Source organism: Carcharodon carcharias, chromosome 6 (assembly GCF_017639515.1).
Source record: "Carcharodon carcharias isolate sCarCar2 chromosome 6, sCarCar2.pri, whole genome shotgun sequence".
NCBI lineage: Eukaryota > Metazoa > Chordata > Chondrichthyes > Lamniformes > Lamnidae > Carcharodon > Carcharodon carcharias.
Window position 1 is genome coordinate 42,499,717 of NC_054472.1, and position 23,722 is coordinate 42,523,438.

The window sequence follows — 23,722 nt, forward strand, 5'->3', positions numbered from 1 at the left end:
CCTCCCAACATCTTACACCACCATATTGCCAGCCCTTTCCCCTCTCATCACATCCCCAATGGCCTAAAAAAAAATCAGATTTTGGCATCCTTTTGGATGTAAGTTTGAAAAATATTTTTAACTGAATATTAGAGCATGGAAGGAGGCCATTCAGTCCATCATGTAAAAGATAAATCTGAATCATTTGCAACCATCTTCAGCAGAAGTGTCAAGTTGAAGATACTTGTTGATCCCCTGATGTTCCCAACATCACAGATACCAGTCTTCAGGAAATTGATTTCAGTACACGTGATATCAAGAAATGTGCACTGGATGTGTCAAACACTTTGGGCCCCAACAACATCCCAGCTATAGTACTGAAGACTATCCTCCAGAATTAACAGTACACCTAGGCCAAGCTGTTCTGGTACAGCTACAACACTGGTGTCTACTAGGTGATGTGGAAAATTGTTCTGCTATGTTTTGTTCACTAAAACGGGACAAATCTACTTTGGTCAATTATTGCCTATCAGGCTTTTCTAAATCATCACCAAATGATGGAAGGTGTTATTGACAGTGCTCTCAAGTGGAACCTACTCAGCAATAACCTGATCAGATGCCCAGTTCGTGTTCCCCCAGGCCTTATCACAGCCTTGTTCTTGAAAAATGTGCTGAATTCCATTGAGTGACAGCACTTGACATCAAGGCAGCATTTGATTGTGCAAAGTGTCAAGAAGCCCACATAATATTTAAGTCAACAAGAATCAGGCAGAAAGCTATCCACTGACAGTTGGAGGTCAGTCAACTCAGCCCAGGGCTGTCAATGCCAGAGTTCCTCATGTAGTGTTCAAAAGGTCAGAAATTTGGATACTCTCTGATGTTGCACATTGTTCAAACACTCCTCGGCTACTCAATCTTCCCTCATAACTAAAATTCTACAGCCAGGCCACATCCTCATAAATCACCTCTGTACCTGATCCCGTGCAATCAAACCTTTCCTATAGTGCAGTGACCAGAACTGCATGCCATATTCCAGCTGTGGTCTAAGAGTGTTTTATACAGTTCCAGAATACCTTCAGCTCTCAATTTCTATGATGAATATCTACAACAATCAATATCCTGTGGACAATGTTTCATTTTTCTGAGACTTTTACTGAAACAAAGTAAAATCAACATTAATCAGACAGATCATAATATGATTGGATTTTACATTCAGTTTGAGGGAGAGAAGTGAGGGTCTGGAACTAGTGACATAGGATAAGTGAGGGGACAAAGTCCTGGACAATGGAGTATAATATGGGCAAGTGTGAAATTGCCTATTTTAGCAGGAAGAATAAAAAAGAAGCATATTATCTAAATGCTGAGAGATTGCAGAGCTCTGAGATTCAGAGGGATCTGGGTGTCCTAGTGAATCACAAAAGGCTAGTATGCAAGGAGAGCAAGTAATTAGGAAAGCTAATGGAATGTTATCACTTATTATGAGGGGAATTAATTTAAAAAACAGCGAGGTTGTGCTTCAATTGTACAGGGCACTGGTGAGACCACATCTGGACTACAGTATTTGTCTCTTTATTTAAGGGAGCATGCAAATGCATTAGAAGCAGTTCAGAGAAGATTTATGAGGCTAATGCCAGGAATGGGCAGGTTGTCTTTTGATGAAAGGTTGGACAGATTAGGCTGCTCCGTCACTGCGCTGTTTATAAAGGCTTCTCCCTCCTGTTGCTTTGCTTTAGACTGGTTAGTAAGTGAAAAGTAACATTTACACCACACAAATGCCCTGGCAATGACCGTCACCAACAAGAGAGAATCTAATCCTCGCCCTTGACATTCAATGGCATTACCTTTGCTGGATCTCTCAGCACAACATTCCCATTGATCAGAAACATAATTTAACCAGCCACGTGAATACTGTGGCTAATAATAGCAGTTCAGAGGCTGAGAATACCACAGCGAGTAACTCACCTCCTGACTCCCTAAAGCCTGCCTACCATCAACAAGGAACAAATCAGGATTCCACACTTACCCAGATGACAGCAGCTCCAATAACTCTCAAGAAGCTCAACACCATTGAGGATGAAGAAACCCCCTTGATTGGCACCCAATCAACCACCTTAAACATTCACTTCCTCCAACACTGGCACTGAGTGTAACATCCACAAGATGAACTGCAAGCAACTTTCTAAAGTGCCTTTGACAGCACCTTCCAAACCCGCAACCACTATCAACTAGCTGAACAAAGGCAGCAGCCACATACAAACACTACCGCCTGCAAGTTTCCGTTGAAATCACCCATTCAATTTTGGAAATATTGGAAGGAATTCACTGACACTGGGTCAAAATCCTGGATCTCCCTCCCTAGCAGCACTGTGGGTGTACCTACACCATATGGACTGCGGTGGTTCAAGAAAGTGGCTCACCACTTAATGGACAACAAATGATGGCCTTGTGATTGATGCCCGCAATGCATGAATAAAAAAGCCTGTGAAATAGCCATCCAATTAATCCCACTCACCTGTTCTTAATGCAATTTTTTTCTTTTCAATTTGGTATCTGATTCCCTTTTGTACTTATGAAATTTGTGGAAAAAGTATTAAGTGGAATATATTGAAAGGGCTGGAAATAATACAATTGATATCTGTTTATAATTTGATCCTAAAGTCTTTCTTTGCGTCTGCCTTCCAGGTACAAATGCAAGACATAGTGCAGGACCACATGTTACAGAAGAGTAGGAAGAAAAGTGATGCATTGAAGGTGAGGAATTGCACCCAAAAAGCAATATTTTGGTAACTTGAATGAATCCATATGATATCTGCATTGTTGAAGGTAAATCATTAGAAGTGGTATGAATTTGAGGGCGGAACTTTCCGTACCTGCTGGTGTCAGGCGTGTTCGGCGGCATGAGCAGACAAGAAGGTCAAAAATTGATTTCACGGCTCTTTTTTTTAATTAATTCATGGGATGTGTGCTTTGCTGGCTAGGCCAGCATTATTTATCCATCGCTAGTTGCCCTTGAGAAGGTAGTGGTGAGCTGCGTCTTGAACCACTGCAGTCCATGTGGTGTAGATACACCCACAGTGCTGTTAGGAAGGGAGTTCCAGGATTTTGACCCAGTAACAGCGCAGGAACAGCATTATATTTCCAAGTTAGGATTGTAAGTGACTTGAAGGGGAACTTCCAGGTGGTGATGTTCCCATCTATCTGCTGCTGTTGTCCTTCTAGGTGGTAGTGGTCGTGAGTTTGGAAGATGTTGTCCAAGGAGCCGGCTACTGTGCATAGGTGGTGGGGGGCGTGAATGTTTGTGGATGTAGTGCCAATCAAGCGGACTGCTTTGTTGTGGACAGTGTTTAGCTTCTTCAGTGTTATAGGAGCTGCACTCATTCAGGCAAGTGGGGAGTATTCCATCACATTCCTGACTTGTGCCTTGTAGATAGTGGACATGCTTTGAGGAGTCAGGAGGCGAGTTACGCATCACACGATTCCTAGCCTCTGACCTGCTTTTGTAGCCACAGTAATTATATGGCTAGTCCAGTTCAGTTTCTGGTCAATGGTAACCCCCAGGATGTTGATAGTGGGGGATTCAGTGATGGTAACGCCATTGAACATCAAGGGGCGATGGATGGATTCTCTCTTGTTGGAGGTGGTCATTGCCTGACACTTGTATGGCACAAATGTTACTTGCCACTTGTCAGCCCAAGCCTGGATATTCAGTATCTGAGGAGTCGCAAATGGTGCTGAATGTAGTGCAATCATCAGCGAACATCCCCACTTCTGACCTTATGATGGAAGGAAGGTCATTGATGAAGCAGCTGATGATGGTTGGGCCGAGGACACTACCCTGAGGAACTCGTGCAGTGATGTCCTGGAGCTGAGATAAATGACCAACACCACAACCATCTTCCTTTGTGCTAGGTATGACTCCAACCAAATGGAGAGTTTGCCCCCTGATTCCCTTTGACTCTGGATTGATGAATCCAGCTAGCCTTCAATCACATGGAAGTGGCAGACATAAAGCCACAAAGAGGGAACATTTTCGTGTTTTTCATTTCACTTTTGTCCTGGTCCCCATGGGGATCAACAAACTGAATTTATCCAGTGAACCCAATGAGAAACCAATGGACAAGATTCCACACATAAATTATACATAATTGACAAGCAAATCATGATCATTATAAATTACACATTAAATAGCAGAAACAACCAAGATTTATCAGGCTGTCCGCTTCTCCAGAACCTCCTCAGCTCTACTCATGCCAATCTTGACGATGTGGGTCCACCAGTACCTTTCATCCACCTTCAATCCGAACCATCACAGGCTACAATGTGTACTCCATGCTGATTCTGGTCAATCAGTTCCTTTTAAAGAACTGAAACAGCATATTAAAACCTTATTTTCCTCATGCCAGAGCCCAAATCCAGCCATAGTGTTTCCTTTTTTGAACTGTGCCACCATCTTCTCCTCCCTCAAATCTGGTCACGTAAATGAATTTTCACACTGGCTGAGGTCACGAGCCTATTTTGCGCCTGACCCCCAGGGCATGTGGACTCTGTTCTGAGATTGGTCCTTCCACCTTGGACCCGAGGCATGGGATTGGTTCTTGGACACACTGTAGGCACACTGTGGTATCTGGTTAACACTTGCTTATTAGTGCTGTATCTAAAAAAGTTATGCTTTTGGGCATAATTCCAGCCTCTCTATTGGGAGTCTAACACATGACTGACTGATGTTAATGGTACATCATCATCAATGTCATGCATCAGCATATACCATCTGTTAACCCTTTATACTACACCTCCCTCCAGGTATACTATCCTACTTTGTAACAACAACATGAAACTATGTCTTTTAACTATTTACATTATGTTTCTGTAACTCCATTTTTATAGCTACGGATTTGATTCAACTCCAACTCCCACTCTTCCTCTCCTCAAGTCATAGTCCTTGGGGATTCAATCTCTCTCAGCATCCGTGGCCCTTAGGGAAGACATCTTGGAGACATAAGAGCTTTCATCTAAACCTGGTTGGACATCATCACCTGCAGAATACGACAACACTTCATCAGCATATCTGTCGGGGTTGCTGGGAAGCAGAGTATAGGTTGCAGAATGACTGAACTGCAAGGACAATGAAGACTTTTCAATGAAAGACTGATACAGAAGAGAAGACTGAAGAGAATTCAACTTTGGACCCTCTGGGACTAGAAGAGAAAACCTCAGGACACTCTGAGGAACTTGTTTCTCCTTCAGAAGACTCTGTGAAGAAGATTCGGAAGTGGCATCATCTTTAACTTAACGGAAAACTGTCACAGTTGTATCATCAACTGCTATTTGAAAGACTGAAAAGGCATTGAAAATCTGAGATTTCAATGAACTTAGGCGACAAAGGCAGAAAAAATGACCCACTTCCTGTCAGGAAAACTGGCCACTAGTTGGTGGCCAATAAACTACACCGAGCAATGTAATTGCACCTTTTTTGTTCCTTAGCTCTAGCCAAATAGATTCTGTCCTTAACCCTTCTGGGACATCCTCTCTCTCCAGCACTTCAATGTACTCCTGCATCAATACGGCCATCCCTCACTCTTTCCTTCCTTCCCTATCTTTCCTGAACACCTTGCATTCAGAAATATTTAATACCCAATCCTGGCCGCCTTTGTACCAGGTCTCTGTTATCACCACAACATCACATGGCTATCTGCATCAGCAACTCACCAATCTTATTTACCATATTCTGCACATTGCACTGTAACCCTAATTTATACTTCGTTATTTTCCCTCATGCTGAACCAGTACTATCAGCCTCTCTCAATACTCTTTGCACCTTCATATCCCTCTCTAGTATTACCTCCTGTTTTCCCACCCCTGCCAAGTTAGTTATATCTTCCCCACTAGCACTATAAAATAGCCCCGCAAGGAAATTTGGTCCTGGCTCTGTTTAGGTGCAACCTGTCCAGCCTGTGCAAGTCTTATCTCCTCTGGAACTGATCTCAATATCCCAAGTATCTAAAGCCCTCCCTCCTGCACCATTTCACCAGCCATGTATTCATTTGATCTATCCTGCTCACTTGCTCATGGTAATGGGAGTAATCGGAGGTTACCACTTTTGAGGTCCTGCTTTGCTGATTTCCCACCTAGATCCCTAAATTCTAACTGCTGAACCACATATCCCTCTTCTCTTATGCCATTGGTACCAATGTGGATCATGAGCACTGGACTTCCCCACTAAGGATGCTCTGCAGCTGTTCAGTGACATCCTTGGCCCTGGCACCAGTGAGGTAATATACCGTCCTGAATTCATATCTGTGGCCACAGAAATGCTTCCCTGTTCCCCTATCGATTCTCCCATCATGCTTCCAGCCTTCTTCGTGCCCCTTTATACAGCTGAGCCACCCACAATGTCATGAACTGGGATCGGGCTTGAGTCCCCAGATGAACCATCACTTTCATCAAGATTCAGAATTGAATAATGGTTTGAGAGTGAGAGGGAACTCTTGCACTACCTATCTAATTCTTCTTAACTGCCTGGTGGCCACCCATTCTATATCTTCCTGCATACTCTTAAGCTGTAAGGTGACCACATTAATAGATGTACTATCCACAAAGCTCTCTACCTTTCAGATATGCCACAGTGATGTCTACTATAAAAAGCTCTGATACCCAGAACTCAGGCTGCTACAGCTGTTAACACTTCCTGCACATATGGTTACCCAAGACACAGGGAACCAGGGGTCAGAGTAGCCATTCCTTTACCTATTAGATAATAAAACTTACTTAGAAAAAAGTGACTCACTGGCTACTCACTTTTCTTTCTCTGTTTCATTTAAACATGCAACATATATATAAACCAGCTGGTGTCACAAAAACAGAATTTTCTTTGGCTTGATTGGTCAAGGGGACTTGCCAATACCGTTCAAACAAATCAATCTTGCTAACAAAGGCCAAGCTTCCCATCCTATCAATACAGTCCTTGAGTTGTGGGATTGGATAGGTGTCCATTTTGGCCATTAGCCAGTTGGTCACCAATGCAGAATCTTTGAGAGCCATCTGGCTTTGGTACCAGTACAACAGGAAACTCTGAGTACTTCATTATCTAACATGAGTTGTACCTCCTCCCTGACTTTGGTCAATTTGCTTGGATTGAGCCTTCATGGGTTTTGTTTAAATGGTTTAGCTTCCCTTACACCAATTTCATTAATAATCAGAGAAGTACAACTTGGCTTATCTGCATATTCAGGCTTATATCCCTTTAATTAGCCAGCTATGTGTTTCTTCTGCTACTCAGGTAGCAACTCATCCAGATCTTACAACACCTCTGCTTTTAACAGTTTCATTGCAGGAGGCTTAATCTGTGAACTTTCAGTCTCAGACTCAACACCTGGTTCATCACAAGCATCACTATCACCTTCAACATTCTCTACCACCTGGGCTGCAGCAACTGGCTGACTAGACACGTGGTCATAGTACCTCTCCAACATGTTCACATGACACATCCTTCTGTCTGGAGTTCTAACCATATAACACCTCACTGAGTTTCCTTTTGAAACAGTAGGCCCACTAAACCTAGCTTTGAATGGTTCACCAAGAAAACACAACACAACACCTGGTTCAAAACTAACTGTCTTAACATCAACCGCTGAGAAGTCTTGAGATGATCTCTAGCCACTGCATAAGAATTCGTAAGGCTTTCTCAGAAATTTAGGAGGGTAATTTTCTTCTTCTGTGCCAAAAATGTCTGCTTAATGAGTTTAAGTAACCTCATGCCCATAAACCAGTTCGAAGAGAAGCCATTAGACTAATTTGGTGTGTCCTTAATCATGAATAACAAGGAATAATATCCCTTTATCCCCAAGCCGGGAATTGTTAAGAAAATAAGCAACCATCCTCTGCTACCATATGTCAGAGAAATTCCCAAGACTTTTGTGAAGAAGACATGAGACTAGGAAGCTTTGATGGAGACAGATCTTACTTCTCCACTCCAGCACCCACAGCCAATACTGGCTGACTCTTCTTTATATACATCAGTGTATAACTAATCAAAACTACTGGGTATTTAACATCTGTCAACAGAATCTATTAGATACTAATATCCTGTGGATCACTGCTAGAAACTGCCTTCCCGTCACAAAAACACCCATCAATCATTAATATTTGCTTCCTCTCTTTAAGCCAGTTTTGCTACTTAGTCTTGGATTCCATGGGCTTCTACTTTTGAGCACACTCTGCCATGTAGAATTTTATTAAAAATCTTGTTAAAATCAATATTGACTACATCAAACACACTACCCTGATCAACCATCTTTGCGACTTTATCAAAAAATTAAATTATGTTAGACACCTTCCCTTAACAAATCCAGTCTTTGATTAACCCGTATAAATTTAAAAGAAGATTATCCAGTCCCTCAGAGATGTTTCCAATCGCCTTCCCACTACCGAGGTTAGGCTGGTTGGCCTTTAGTTACTTGGATCAATGCCCTTTTACCTTTATAAGATATGGTACGATGTTAGCTGTCCTCCAGTCCTCTAGCACCACACCTGCAGCCAGAGAAGTTTGCAAAATGATGGTTAGATACCCCACTGCTTCTTTGCTGGCTTCCCTTAACAGCCCATTTTGATAATTTCATCTCATATTTCTCACTCCACCCCCCTGATTGTAATGTCTGTATAGTTCTCTTTGTGAAAACATGCAAAGCATTCAATAAGAATCTTTCCTACATCCTCTGCCTCCACACACAGGTTTTCCTCATGATCTAGGAACTGTAATAGGCTGTACTCTTTCTTTAGTTATCCTCTTGCTCTTTATGTATTTATTACAAAGTCTTTAGGTTTTCCTTCAATTTTACTTCATGCCCTCCCTTTGATTTCCTAGATTTCTTTTCAATTTCACCCCTCCAACTTTTATACACCATTAGGTTTCCTGCAGTGTTGAACTCTTGGTATCTGTCATAAGCCCCTGTTTTTCTCTTTATCCTCACTTTTAAGCCACTTAACATCCAATAGGCATCTGGATTTGTTAAACCTACTTTTATTTCTTTAAGATAATGTGCTTGTTTGGAATCCTCACTATCGATCATCAGCAAAGTGCTGGAAACTTCTTTGCAGTATTTAAACCAGATGGATTTTGATAAACATGTCCACACAGCAGCAAACTCCTGATGGCAGCAAGAGCCTGGAGCAACAGGTAGTTCACATCAGAACAGAGGGGCTACTGTGCAGGTATATTACATGCTAATGACTCAAGCACCTTTGAATGGCCAACCACAAGTTGATAAATGTCACCTGCCAGCCCAGTGAAGGACCCAACACCAAAGTGCAGAAATCTACCAGCAAGGCAAAACAGGTACATCCCAAAGGTGGATCTAGGGAGCATATTTTTTTTTTAAATAACTATCCCAAACAATTCTCCGACTACTAGCCTTCAAATTTACAACCTCAAATAATTTAGGCACAATCTCAGTCATGCATAGCCCTATCAAGCAGCACTTAACCAGCAATAACCTGCTCACTGATGCTCAGCGGACATTTGACCGAGCGTTTGACTGAGTCTGGCATCAATGGGAATCAGGGGGAAAACTCTCCGTTGGTTGGAGTCATACTTAGCACAAAGGAAAAATGATTGTGGTTGTTGGAGGTCAATCATCTCAGTCCTGGGGCATCACTGCAGGAATTCCTCAGGGTAGTGTCCTAGGCCCAACCATTTTCATCTGCTTTATCGATGATCTTCCTTTCATCATAAGGTCAGAAGTGAGGATGTTCATGGATGATTGCACAATGTTCAGCATCATTTGCAACTCCTCAGGTACTGAAGCAGTTTGTGACCATATGCAGAAAAACCTGGATAACATCCAGGCTTGGGCCAATAAGTGGCAAGTAATGTTTGCGGCAATGCCTGTTTCCAGTATGATATAATCTAACCATCTCCCCTTGACCTTAACTGGCATTACCATCGCTGAATCCCCCACTCAGAGGTGAAAGTAAGCTGGTACAATCTATTATGGTGTACCAATAAGAAAGTGGCCGAAGAAATGGGAATGCGGAGGCATGGAGAGAGAGAATAACAAGCAGCAGTGAGAGAGAGGTAATCTTTGAGTTGTAGTTAAGAAATTGAGTGGTTAACCCATCGAATTGTGGTTAAAGGACTGAATGAGGAGGAAAATGGAAATGAGAATGGAAGTCACAGTTGTAATTAATTCTGTTTTAGTATGGGGGAGACAGTTTATCTTGATTTCTGTATCAATGTTTCACGTCTTTTAAACATAATGACTGCTATTAAAACAGATCAATTAACTGATCTTGTGTAAGGATTAGTTCAGGCAGAATGTGGTGGATTTCTAAAAATTAATTGAGCAAATAATGGGCACTTCTCTCCACACTTCTTGTACAGTTGGAATTTGAAATGCTGCATGTTTCTTTGGTGTCCTTTCATCTCATTGTTTGAAATATAAACAAGCACCAAACTCATTCACTATAGCTTATTGTGATGCTTTAACCACTTCCACCATCAACATTACCTGATTGCAGAGGCTTCAATGGTTGGCTGATTGTTGTATTCATAAGATAAGTGAAATTTTTCAAAAGTGCAGTGCCTTCTTTAAAAGCTGATCCATTGTAAATCAGAATATTCCCGATGCAGTGAGGAATCTTGAGGTTTTCTTGTTAGTCTTTTCTGACAGTATTTGGCTTGTTGTGAACCACTTTGATTGTCAAAGGTTCAGGGAGTGAGCCTGTGCTGTTGTTTGTGGATTATTGGCTGCATCAATCTGTCCTATCCTTTGATGCCAGTCATAGTGAAAATTCTTTATTTTGTTCAAACACACCTTGGGGGCAGTGGATTGACAAAGTGCTTTGAACATGGAAACTACAAGTTCAATTTAAAAAAGCAGTTACTGGTCAAAGAAACAACCTTCCACACATTGAATTAAAACTAGTCAAATTTGGGATTCCTTGTATGATTGTACCAGTAAGAAATTTAAGTTACTTTCACCCATTCCTCCACAATCAACATCCTGGGGGTTACCATTGACCAGAGACTGAACTGGACCAACCATATAAAAGCTGTGGCTCCAAGAGCAAGTCAGAGGCTGGAAATTCAGCAGAGAGTAACTCACTTCCTAACTCTTAAAACCTGTCCACCATCTACAAGGCACATTTCAGGAGTGTGATGGAATACCCTCCTGGATGAGTGCAGATCCCTCAACACTCAGGACACCATCCAGGTGTCCTCACTCGACACCATCCAGGACAAAGCACCCCATCCACCACCTTCAAAATTCAATTCCTGCACCACCGTGACAGCAGTGTATAACATCTATAGGATGCACTGCAGCAATTCTCTAAGGTTCCTCTGACAGCAAACCCCTGACCTCTACCACCTAGATTGACAAGGGCAGCAGATGCATGGGAACACCACCAAGTTTCCCTCCAAGTCATGCTCCATCCTGATATGGAACTATATCACCATTCCTTCACTGTCACTGGGTCAAAATATTGAAACTCTCTCCCTAACAACACTGTGGATGTACCTACAACACATGGACTGCAGCAGTTCAAGAAGGCAGCTCACCACCACCTTCTCAAGGGCATTTAAATATGGGCAATGAATGCTGGCCAGTAATGCCCACATCCAATTAACAAATAAAATAAAATTTCCATTGTCTCCTACTGCCTCACTCAGATTGATCGTTCTGAGGGCATTCATTGAGGCATCTCCTGGCACAGCTGTGACCTCTCTCACCCTTGTCAGTCTCCAGGACAAGACCTTCAGTACCATTTCTGAGAACCTTGGCATCATCTCTCTTCCCTGTTGCTCTCAATAGACAAAGCTAAGCAACCCCACAACCAACAGATCAGATCAAAACTCTGCAGCCTTGCCGCATCCAGTGATGGTGGACAATTAAACAACTCACTGGAGGAGGAGGCCCAACAAATATCTCCACCTTAATGGTGGGGGAGTCCAGTGCAAAAGAGAAGGCTGAAGCATTTACAACTATCTTCACTGAGAAGTGCCGAGAGGATGATCTATCTCGACCTCCTCCTGAGGTCCCAGCATCTAACATTCATACCACATAAGTGTCAGGTAATGTCCATTTCCAACAATAGAGAACCTAACCATCTCCCCTGGACATTCAACAGCAGTATCAACATCATGGGGCTATCATTGACCAGAGACTGAACTGTAACTGCCAAATAAATACTGTGGCTACAAGAGCAGGTCAGAAGTTGGGAATTCTGCAGTGAATAATCCATCTCCTAACTCCCCAAAACCAGCCCTTCATTTGTAAAGCACAAAGCATGAGTGTGATGGAATGCTTTCCGCAGGCCAATATATGTCACAGTTACCTGTTGTTAATTGTTCATGCATTAATTCCTAGCTTGTTATATGTCACCCTTGCTTTCTCAATGCCCCAGTGTACGGCAGTCATATATTTTCAGCTCCTCATTTATGAACATAAGCAGTGGGCACCAGAGTGCAATAGGAAGGAGGCACCATGTTAAGATGTCATTATTGTAGAGACATTGAAAGGGCACCATTGTTGCAGGAACCGGGTATTTTATGAGGTTGTCCTGAGCCTCCCTTACATGTCTCTTGATGTCCCTCACCTCCAATCCAAGGGTTTCATCATCCCCTGCCACCAACTCAGCAGCCTCCTGCAGATCCTTTGTCAGATGAGGCGTAGTGACAATGATGTGCACATTATGGAAGATCTCACCCCTCTGCAGCACTAGATGATGTGAGTGTCGGCAGACCATTACAATATGAGAGATCCTCACTTGGGTATACTGCAGGGCTTCACCAGATCCATCTAGGCACCTCGCTGTCATCTTGAGCAAGCCACTTGGATGGTATTTTGTACCTCACCTCTGGTGGTGTGAGGGTGCACATGCCTTGTCCCTATTGGTTTCCTGCTGTTGTCATTTATTGTGGGCGACTTTGTACTGCACAAGACAGGAAATTGTACCAGTGAGTGTGTCTGGGTAATGTGGCTGCCATAGCTGAAAAGTTGCCAGCATGTGGGAGCTGTGGTGTGTGGCTGTGAGGCTTGCAGCAGTAATGAGTGCATGAGGGTAAGGTGGAACATTTGAATGTCAAGCATGAGACCTCATTGCTGGTAAGTTTTGATATGTTAGTATAGGTATATTGAGCAGTGTGTGAGTTCGATGGTGCAGTTACTGGGCATTAGCATATTTGAACATCCATTAACTCACCTTGATCATTCAGAGGCCATTCAGCTTTTTTTTGGCACTGTATGCAGTCCTAAGGGATTGAGGCATTGATATTGGCTATCTGCTCCCATTGCCTTCGCTGTTTCTGTCTGGGAGGTCTCTTGGTCCACTATGGATACATCGCTTCTCTCCTCCTTTCAACTTTCTGTACTAAGACCTACATTGCTGCACCCAAAAACTTGGGATCCCACTGACTGGCCTGCTGTGCCATTATTCAGGTTTATTCATAGGTGCTTTCAGCCAGTTGAATGAGCTGCTGCAGCCAGAACCACTTAAAACAGTATATGCTAGTTTTAATTAGTGCTAGCCTTGCACCAATGCTGAGCTTGCAACTACTGAAACAGTGTGTTTAATGCTAGGCTGCATGCCACTATCATGAGCAGGCAGCATTAAGTTTGCATGCTGCTTGCATTACTTTCAATGGACATGGGTTAATCACACACACAACCCCGCAAAGTTGTTATACCTTTTCAAATTTTTAACCTATATTAATAGATAGAGATGGAATTCAAGTTCCAAAGTTTCTCCTTATCTCACTCCTAAATTGCCTGCCCCATATTCTGAGACTGTGAACCCTTATCATAGATCCCCAGTCAGAGGAAACATCATCTCTGCATCCAATCCATCCTGCCCCGTCCTGTCAGAATTTTATACGTTTCAATGAGACCCCCTCTCATTCTTCTAAACTCTAGTGAATACAGGCCTTGTCGACCCAATCTCTCCTCATATGACAATCCTGCCATCCCAGGAATCAGTCTGTGAACCTTGGCTGCACTCCCTCTATGGCAAGTATATCCTTTTTTAGACAAGGAAACTAAAACTACACACAATACTGCAGGTGTAGTCTCACCGAGGCCCTGTACAGCTGCAGTCAGACATCCTTGCTCCTGTACTCAAGTCCTCTCACAATGAAGGCCAACATACCATTGGCCTCCTTAACTGCTTGCTGCACCTGCATGCTTGCTTTTAGTGATTGATGAACAAAGATACCCAGGTCCTTTTGTACATCAACATTTCCCAATCTATCACCATTTAAATAATACTGCCATTCTGTTTTTCCTACCAAAGTGGATAACTTCACATTTATCCATGTTATACTGCATCTGTCATGTATTTGCCCACTCACTCAACTTGTCTAAATCACCTTGAGGCCTCTTAACATCCTCCTCACCATACATTCCCATCAAGTTTCATGTCATCAGCACACCTAGAAACATTACATTTGGTTCCCTCATCCAAATCATTGAAATATTATGAATAGCTGGGGCCCAAGCATTGATCCCCGCGGTATCCCACCAGTTACTACCTGCCACTCCGAAAAAGACCTATTTATTCCTACTCTCTGTTTCCTGTCTACTAACCAATTCTCAATCCATGCCAATATATGAAACTAAAGAAATCCCATGTACTTTCATTTTGCACACTAACCTCTTATGTGGGACTTTATTAAAAGCTTCCTGAAAATCTAAATACACACATCCACTGGTTCTCCCTTATCTATTCTGCCAGTTACATCCTCAAAAAAACTACTCCAGTAGGTTTGTCAAACATGATTTCCCTTTCATAAATTCATGCTGACTTTGTCTAATCCCGTTGATATTTTCTAAGTGGAAATGTGGATGATATAAATTAATCTGAAAAATGATGTTTCCAACAGCTACTGGATAACAAATGGGTTTCCTCATCAAAAGAAATCATTGCATTCCGTAGAGCCTTGCTAAATCCAGTAACAGTTTTCCAATTTCAGCAGTTTGTGTCACTGAAGGGCAAACTGATGGAGAATAATATCACCTTCTGGCTTGAGGTTCAAAAGTACAAGGTAAAGAAAATACAGAATTTGATTTTAAAAAGGTAATTAATAATTAAAAGCTGCACTCAAATGAGTCATAAGTTTAATTTACATAAAATAGCAAAGAATTTCACTGGAAAAATTGTGCATGAGTGTCTGAGTAAGTGTACATTCAAATTCATGTCTGCACGTCTTTTTCTTTATCTGTGACTGTCTGAATATTAATTTCTATAGCCCAAATGGCACAGAGAAGTTTACCAACCCTCTTTCTGTGCTTTCTCCTTCAGGACATGTGTCATTCTCGTGATAGCGAGGAATGTATTCAGAATAAGATCTCCTCCATTATCAATTGTTTCATCAATTCCAGCATCCCACCAACTGTGCAAGTTGATATTCCATCAGAATATGCAAATAAAATCATTAATCACATGCAAGAGCAGGGACCATACATCTTCAGAGAAGCACAGGTGTGTGAAGAATGATGGAGTTCAGTGAAATGGCTTAGTTGCATTAAGTGGTAAATGAGATTGTTGAGCTGTGGATGACCGCATGGAAATATGACGTTGTGGCAATAACAATTATCTGACTCGAAGGATAGGATGGGGTACTAAATATTCCTGGATACAAGGTGTTTGGAAAAGATAAGGAAGGAAGGAGCAGAATTGAGCAGTATTGAGCACTATAGTGCTGGTGAGAAAGGGTGTTCCAGAGGGATCAAGGGCAAAATCTATTTGGCTAGAGCTTAGAAACAACAAAAGTGAGGTGAGAATGACTGCCCATGACATCGAGGCAGCATTTTACCGAGTGTGACATCAAGGAGCCCTAGCAAAACTAGGGTCAATGAGAATCAGGGGAAGAACTTTCTGCTGGTTGGAGTAATACCTAGCACAAAGGAAGGTGGTCATGGTTGTTGGAGGTCAGTCACCTCCAGGACATCACTGCAGGATTTGCTCAGGGTTGTGTCTTAGGCCCAACCTTCTTCAGCAGCTTCATCAATGAACCTCCTTCCATCATAAGGTGGGAATGTTCGCTGATGATTGCACAATGTTCAGCACTATTCACAAATCCTCAAATACTGAAGCAGTCCATGTCCAAATGCAGCAAGACCTGGACAAAATCCAGGCTTGGGCTGACAAGAGGCAAGGAACATTCGTGCCACACAAGTTCCAGGCAATGACCATCTCCAGCAAGAGGGAATCTAACCATTGCCACTTGACGTTCAATGGCATTACCATCCTGGGGTTACCATTGACCAGAAACTGAACTGGACAAGCCGTATAAATACTGTAGCTACAAGAGCAGGTCAGAGGCTAGGAATCCTGCTGTGAGTAACTCACCTCCTGACTCCCCAAAGCCTGTCTACTATCTATAAAGCACATGTCAGGAGTGTGATAGAATACTCCCCACTTGCCTGGATGGGTGTAGGTTCAACAACATTCAAGAAGCTTGACACCATCCAGCAGACTGCTTGACTGGCACCCCTTCCACAAACATTCACTCCCTCCACCACTGACGAACAGTAGCAGCAGTGTGCACCATCTACAAGATGCACTGCAGGAACTCTTCAAGGCTCCTTAGACAGCACCTTCTAAACCCAAGACTGATACCATCTAGAATGACAAGGGCAGCAGATACATGGCAATAACACCACCTGCAAGTTCCCCTCTAAGCCACTCACCATCCTGACTTGGAAATAAATTGCCATTCCTTCACTGTCGCTGGGTCAAAATCCTGGAATTCCCTCCCTATCAGCACTATGGATTTACCTTTACCACAGACACTGCAGCAGTTCAAGAAGGCAGCTCACCATCACTTGCTCAAGGCCAATTAGGAATAGGCAATAAATGCTGGCCCAGCCAACGGTGCTCACATCTCACAAATGAATTTTTAAAAAAATCTCAATGCCTTCTATAGGTCAGCAGCTAGGAAAAAAAGATGTAAAGGAACAAATTGGCATGGAAATTTCAGAGAAGTGCAACAATTAAAGTAGTAATAATGGAAGATATTAATTATGCAAACATAGGCCCAAATCTTATGGTATCCATATTGTTGGAGATTGAAGGTAACTACAGAGGCATGAGGGAGTTGCTGGCCAGAATTGACTGGGAGATGAGCCTAGCAGGAAAGACAGTGAAACAACAATGGCAGGAGTTTCTGGGAGTAATTTGGGAGACACAACAAAACTTCATCCCTAGGAAGAAGAAGCAAAGGGAGGACGAGGCAGCCATGGCTGACAAGGGAAGTCGGGGACAGCATAAAAGCTAAAGAGAAACCATACAATGCGGCGAAGAGCAGTCGGAAGCCAGGGGATTGGGAAGCCTACAAAGACCAACAGAGGACAACTAAAAAAGAAATAAGGAGGGGGAAGATTAAATATGCGGGTAAACTAGCCTGTAATATAAAAGAAGATTGCAAGAGATTTTTTAGATATATAAAGGGTAAGAGAAAGGCAAAAGTGGACATTGGACCGCTGGAAAATGACGCTGGAGAAGTAATAATGGGGAACAAAGAAATGGCGGAGGAACTGAATAGGTACTTTGCGTCAGTCTTCACAGTGGAAGACATGAGTAACATCCCCAAAATTCAAGAGAGTTGGGAGGCAGAGGTGAGTATGGTGGCCATTACCAAGGAGAAGGTGCTAGGAAAACTGAAAGGTCTGAAGGTGGATAAATCACCTGGACCAGATGGATTACACCCCAGAGTTCTGAAGGAGATAGCTGAAGTGGAGGCGTTAGTGGTGATCTTTCAGGAATCACTGGAGTCAGGGAGGATCCCAGAGGACTGGAAAATCACTAATGTAACCTCCCTGTTTAAGAAGGGAGTGAAGCAAAAGATAGGAAATTACAGGCCAATTAGTCTGACCTTGGTCGTTGGTAAGATTTTGGAGTCCATTATTAAGGATGAGATTTCAGAATACTTGGAAGTGCATGGTAAAATAGGGCAAAGTCAGCATGGTTTCATCAAGGGGAGGTCGTGCCTGATAAACCTGTTAGAATTCTTTGAGGAGGTAACGAGCAGGTTAGACAAAGGAGAGCCAATGGATGTTATCTACTTGGACTTCCAGAAGGCCTTTGACAAGATGTCACACAGGAGGCTGCTCAGTAAGATAAGAGCCCATGGTGTTAGAGGCAAGATACTAGCATGGATAGAAGATTGGCTGTCTGGCAGGAGGCAGAGAGTGGGGATAAGGGGGGTCCTTCTCAGGATAGTGGCCAGTGACTAGTGGAGTTCCGCAAGGGTCAGTGTTGAGACCACAACTTTTCACTTTATGCATTAATGATCTAAATGAAGGAACTAAGGGCATTCTGACTAAGTTTGCAGATGATACAAAGATAGGTGGAGGGACAGATAGTATTGAGGAGGCGGGGAGGCTGCAGAAGGATTTAGACAGGTTAGGAGAATGGGCAAAGAAGTGGCAGATGGAGTACAACCTGGGGAAGTGTAAGGTCATGCACTTTGGTAGGAAGAATAGAGGCATAGACTATTTTCTAAATGGGGAGAGAATTCAGAAATCTGGAGTGCAAAGTGACTTGGGAGTCCTAGTCCAGGATTCTCTTAAGGTTAACTTGCAGGTTGAGTCGGTAGTTAGGAAGGCAAATGCAATGTTGGCATTTATTTTGAATATAAAAGCAGGGATGTGCTGCTGAGGCTTTATAAGACTCTGGTTAGACCACATTTAGAATATTGTGAGCAATTTTGGGCCCCGTATCTCAGGAAGGATGTGCTGGCCCTGGAGAGGGTCCAGAGGAGGTTCACGAGAATGACCCCAGGAATGAAAGGCTTAACATATGAGGAACGTTTGAGGACTCTGGGTCTATACTCGATGGAGTTTAGAAAGATATGGGGTATCTGATTGAAACTTACAGAATACTGAAAGGCCTGGATAGAGTGGATTTGGGGAAGATGTTTCCATTAGTAGGAGAGACAAGGACCTGAGGGCACGGCCTCAGAGTAAAGGGAACACCTTTTAGAACAGAGATGAAAAGAAACTTCTTTAGCCAGAGAGTGGTGAATCTATGGAATTCATTGCCACAGAAGGCGGTGAAGGCCAGGTCATTGAGTGTATTTAAGACCAAGATAGATAGGTTCTTGATTGATATGGGGATCAAAGGTTACAGGGAGAAGGCAGGAGAATGTGGTTGAGAAACTTATCAGCCATGATTGAATGGCGGAGCAGACTCAATGGGCCAAATGGCCTAATTTCTGCTCCTATATCTTATGGTCTTATGATTGGACTAAAGTTGGGAGTTACACATCAGGACCCCGCAAAAGCTCTGAAGCATGCAAATGCACTGAAATTGCTCCAGGAGTTTAAACTTCCCCAACCCAGCCTGCCTACCCCACAGCTCCCACCGGATAACCAATCCCTACCCAACTACTCTCGACCCGACCAGATTACCACGTCCACTCAACTAACACCCACAACCCAACCCAAATACCCATCCCAACCAACTACCCCCCAACATGAATACACCTTCACCCGATTACCCCAACAACCCAACCCCACTACCCCCATCACCCGACGACCCAGCCATCAGTAGTGGTAGGTAAAATATTAGAATCTATTAGGATGTGATGACTGGACACTTAGAAAATAATGGTAGGATTGCGCAGAGTCAACATGGATTTATGAAAGGAAAATCATGTTTGACAAACCTGTTGGAGTTTTTCTGTGGATCTATCTAGCAGAATAAATAAGGGAGAACTGGTGGATGTAAAGTATTTGGATTTTCATAAATCTTTCAGTTGGGACTCACACAGGAGGCTAGTAAGCAAAATCTGAGCCCATGGGATTGGGGTTCTTATACTGGCATGGATTGAGACTTGATTAACAGACAGGAAACAGAGTAGGAATAAATGGGTCATTCTCAAATTGGCAGGCTGTGACTTGTGGAAAAGGAAAAGGTAGGGCCAATCAGAAATGTACCTGGTAACTTGTGGGTTGATGCTGAAGATGTGGGCTCCCAATGAGTACTTTGCCTCTGTCTTCACTAAGGAGAGGGATGATGCAGACATTCTAGTTAAAGAGGTGTGTGAAATATTAGAAACAATATGCATAGTGAGAGAGGAAGTACTGAAAGGACTGACATTCTTCAAGGTGGACAAATCACCAGGGCTAGATGGATTGTTTCCCATGCTGTTGAAGGAAGCCAGGAAGGAAATAACGGATGCTCTGAGAGTAATTTTCCAATCCTTACTAGATACAGGGAAGGTCCCAGAGGATTGGAGGTCTGTGAACATTGTACCATTATTTAAAAAGGGTGCGAGGGTTAAGCCAGAAAATTATAATTCTGTGGTGGGCAAATTATTGGAAACAATTCTGAGAGACAGGTAAACTGTCACTTAGAAAGGCACAGATTGATCAGGGATAGTCAGCATGGGAAACTTTCTTAGGGAAAGATTGTGTCTTATTAACTTAATAGAATTTTTTGAGGAAGTAACAATGAGGGTGGTGCAATGGATGTTGTCTACATGGATTTCAGTAACGCATTTGACAAGGTCCCACATGATATACTAGTCAGGAAAGATCTCATGGGATACAGGGGAAGGTGTCAGGTTGGATCCAAAATTAGCTCAGTGACAAGAAACAAAGTGGTCAATGGATGTTTTTGCGAATGGAAAATGGTTTCCAGTGGTATTCCACAGGGCTCAGTGTTGGGGCCCTTACTTATGGTTGTATATATTAATGATTTAGACTTAAATGTGGGAGGCATGATTGGGAAATTTGCAGGTGACACAAAAATTGCCCGTGTAGTTGTTAGTGAAGAGGATAGCTGTCCACTCCAGAATTATATCAATAGATTGGTTGAGTGAGTGGAGAATTGGCAAATGGAATTCAACCTGGAGAATTAGGAAGGGCAAGCAGAACAAGGGAATACTCAATAAATGGGAAGTTATTGAGAGGGGTTGAGGAAATGAGAGACCTTGAAGGGCATGTCCACCACAGGCCCTTGAAGGTGGCAGGACAGGTGGTCAAGAAAACATTTGGAATGCTTTCCTTTATTGGGCGAGGTATTGAATACAAAAGCAGGGATGTAATCATGGAACTGTATAAAATGCTGGTTAGGCCACAGCTGGAATTTTGTGTACAGTTCTGGTCACCACATTACAGGAAGAACATAATTTACAAGATTTACAAGAATGTTGCCAGGGTTTGAAAATTACAGCTATGAGGAGAGATTGGATAGGCTAGGGTTGTTTTCCTTAGAACAGAGGAGGTTAAGGGATGATCTAATTGAGATGTACAAAATTATGAGGGGCCTAGATAGGGTAGACAGGACAGATTTGTTTCCCCTAGCTGAGGGGTCAATTACCAGGGGATATAGATTTAAGGTGATTGGTAGAAGGATTAGAGGGGCCATGAGGAAAAGCTTTTGAACCCAGAGGGTGGTCGGTGTCTGGAATTCACTGCCTGAGTTGGTGGTTGAGGCTGAAATGCTCAACTCATTTAAAAGGCACCTGAATCTACATCTGAGGTGCTGTGACCTGCAAAGCTATTGACCAGGTGCTGGAATGTGGGATTGAAATGAACAGCTAGTTTCTTTTTTCTCTTTTTGGCCTGCACAGACACGATACGCTGAATGGCCTCTTTCTGCACCATAACTTTTCTATGGTTTTAGTGGAGCACTGCAAACGTCAGCACTTGGGCACCAGCTATTCATAATCTATATCAATAATTTGGATGTGATGACCAAATGTAAAATTTCCATGTTTGCTAATGACACAAAACTAGGTGGGATTGTGAGTTGTGAGGCAGATGCAACGAGACTTCAAGGGGTTTTAGACAAGCTAACTGAATGGGCAAGAAGATGGAATATAATGTGGAAAAATGTGATGTTATCCACTTTGGTAGGAAAATCAAAAATGCAGAGTATTTCTTAACTTTTGAAAGATTGGGAAGTATTGGCGTCCAAAAGGGACCTGGGTGTCCGTGTTCTTAAGTCACTGAAAACTAACATGCAGGTGCAACAAGCAATTAAGAAGTGCCATACTCAGTACATATATGAGGATATTATGGACTGTAAGGTCACACTTTGTGAAAGTTGACACAAACTCTATTAAGATACTTAACATATGACTATGGACATTAAAACTGTGGTCAGTATTTGATTCTGTGGCTAATATTGACCCTTGCCCCCACATGACTACCCCCCTGGCCTGACCCTCCCAACCCGATCACCCACACCCAACTACCCCCTTCAAACCAACCCGACTACCCAACACCTGGCAACCCCCCACTGACCCAGCTCCCTTCCAGCTGACTACTTTCCCATCCAACTATTCCTTGACCCAAACCAAATACCCCCAACCCAAATGGACTGACCACCACTCAACTAGCCCCACATTCAACCCGATTCCCCAACCACTACTCCACCCAACTCAATTACACCCCCACCTGACGACTCCCTTCCACCCAACCTGACAAACCTTTATCTAGCAACCCACCAAACCACCAATGCTGCCCCCCCATCAGACTATTCTCCCGACCTGACTCAATTACACCCACACCCAACCATCCCCACCAACCGACCTGACTATTGCGTGATCTGACTAACCCTCCACCCACCACCTGCCCATCTGACCCAACCGATGACACCACCACCCAAGTACCCCCACCAATCTGATGATCTCCACCAACTAGCCCCCAACCTGACCCAACGACCATGCCATTCAACTAACACCCCCACCCAACCCACCACCAAATACTCCCTGACCCTACCTGCCTGCCACTTGACACAACTAAACCCCAACCCAACCCAACTGGCACCCCAGCCGAGTACCCCTGACCCAACCAAACCCCACAATTGACTAGCCTCCAATCTGAAATGACTACCCACACCCAACATGACTATGCCACCGGACTACTCCCCAAGACCTGACCCAACTACAACCCTCACCTGACTACCCCACCACCTGGCAACACCCCGAACCAGCCCGACTACCCATGACCCAGTTCCCCCAGCTTGACCCAACTAACCTTCCCCAAACTCAGCCCCAACCTGAGCCGATTACTCCACACCCAATCCGACAAGCCATCACCAGACTACTGCCACAACTGGCCTGTTTCCCCCCTGAAGCCGACCCAGCTACCCCTGCAATCTGATTGGACCACCCCATATCCGACTACACACCCGATCCCACTGCCCCCCACCTGAATTCCCTGACACAACTCCTCCCAAACCACTTGAATACCCTCCAACCTAATACAACTAGTCCCACCTGACTAGCCCAACCCAATCCAACCATGTCCCAGACAACCTTACTACGTCCCCTCTCAACAATCCCTGACCTGATCTGACTAGCCCCAGCTAACTAAGCACCCTTAGCCGGACCTGATGGATCCTCACCACGATACGATTCTCCGCTTGAACCAACTGGAATAACACCCAAACTGATGCAACAACCCGCCCTACCCCTCCCAGTGACTACCCCCTGAGCCAATCTGACTACGCAACTCCAATGCATCTATTGCTCCTGCCACCGAAATGGCCCATCTATACCTTCCACCCAAATATTCCCCACCCAACTGGATAGCGCCTGACTCCGCCCCCCACCTGAGTGCTCCCCTGACCTGACCCAACTACCTCCTCAAATCAACATGACTACCCCTCCAATCCAACTCCTCCATGACCAGATTCCCCTCTACCCAACTGTACCCTGATCCGACCCAGCTACATCCGAACTGACTACCACCCCACCGACTACCCCAAACTGCCTTGAATACCCTCTTCCCACCAG

General features: G+C 43.6%; 1 protein-coding gene and 1 non-coding gene across 2 annotated transcripts in view; one reads left to right on the forward strand and one right to left on the reverse strand.

Annotated features, from left to right (window-relative positions):
- Nucleotides 1–15,465, forward strand: part of LOC121278793 (regulator of G-protein signaling 22-like) — a 28,074-nt gene extending 12,609 nt beyond the window's left edge. The window contains exons 2-4 of the mRNA XM_041189244.1: nucleotides 2,662–2,730; nucleotides 14,852–15,013; nucleotides 15,271–15,465. Of these exons, the coding sequence (XP_041045178.1) occupies nucleotides 2,662–2,730; nucleotides 14,852–15,013; nucleotides 15,271–15,465 (426 nt within the window). The remainder of the gene's footprint in view (nucleotides 1–2,661; nucleotides 2,731–14,851; nucleotides 15,014–15,270) is intronic.
- On the reverse strand, nucleotides 9,100–9,343 carry LOC121279456. Its single transcript, XR_005943399.1, has one exon. It is a non-coding gene; the product is annotated as a small nucleolar RNA SNORA53 (small nucleolar RNA).
- Nucleotides 15,466–23,722: the final 8,257 nt, after the last annotated feature.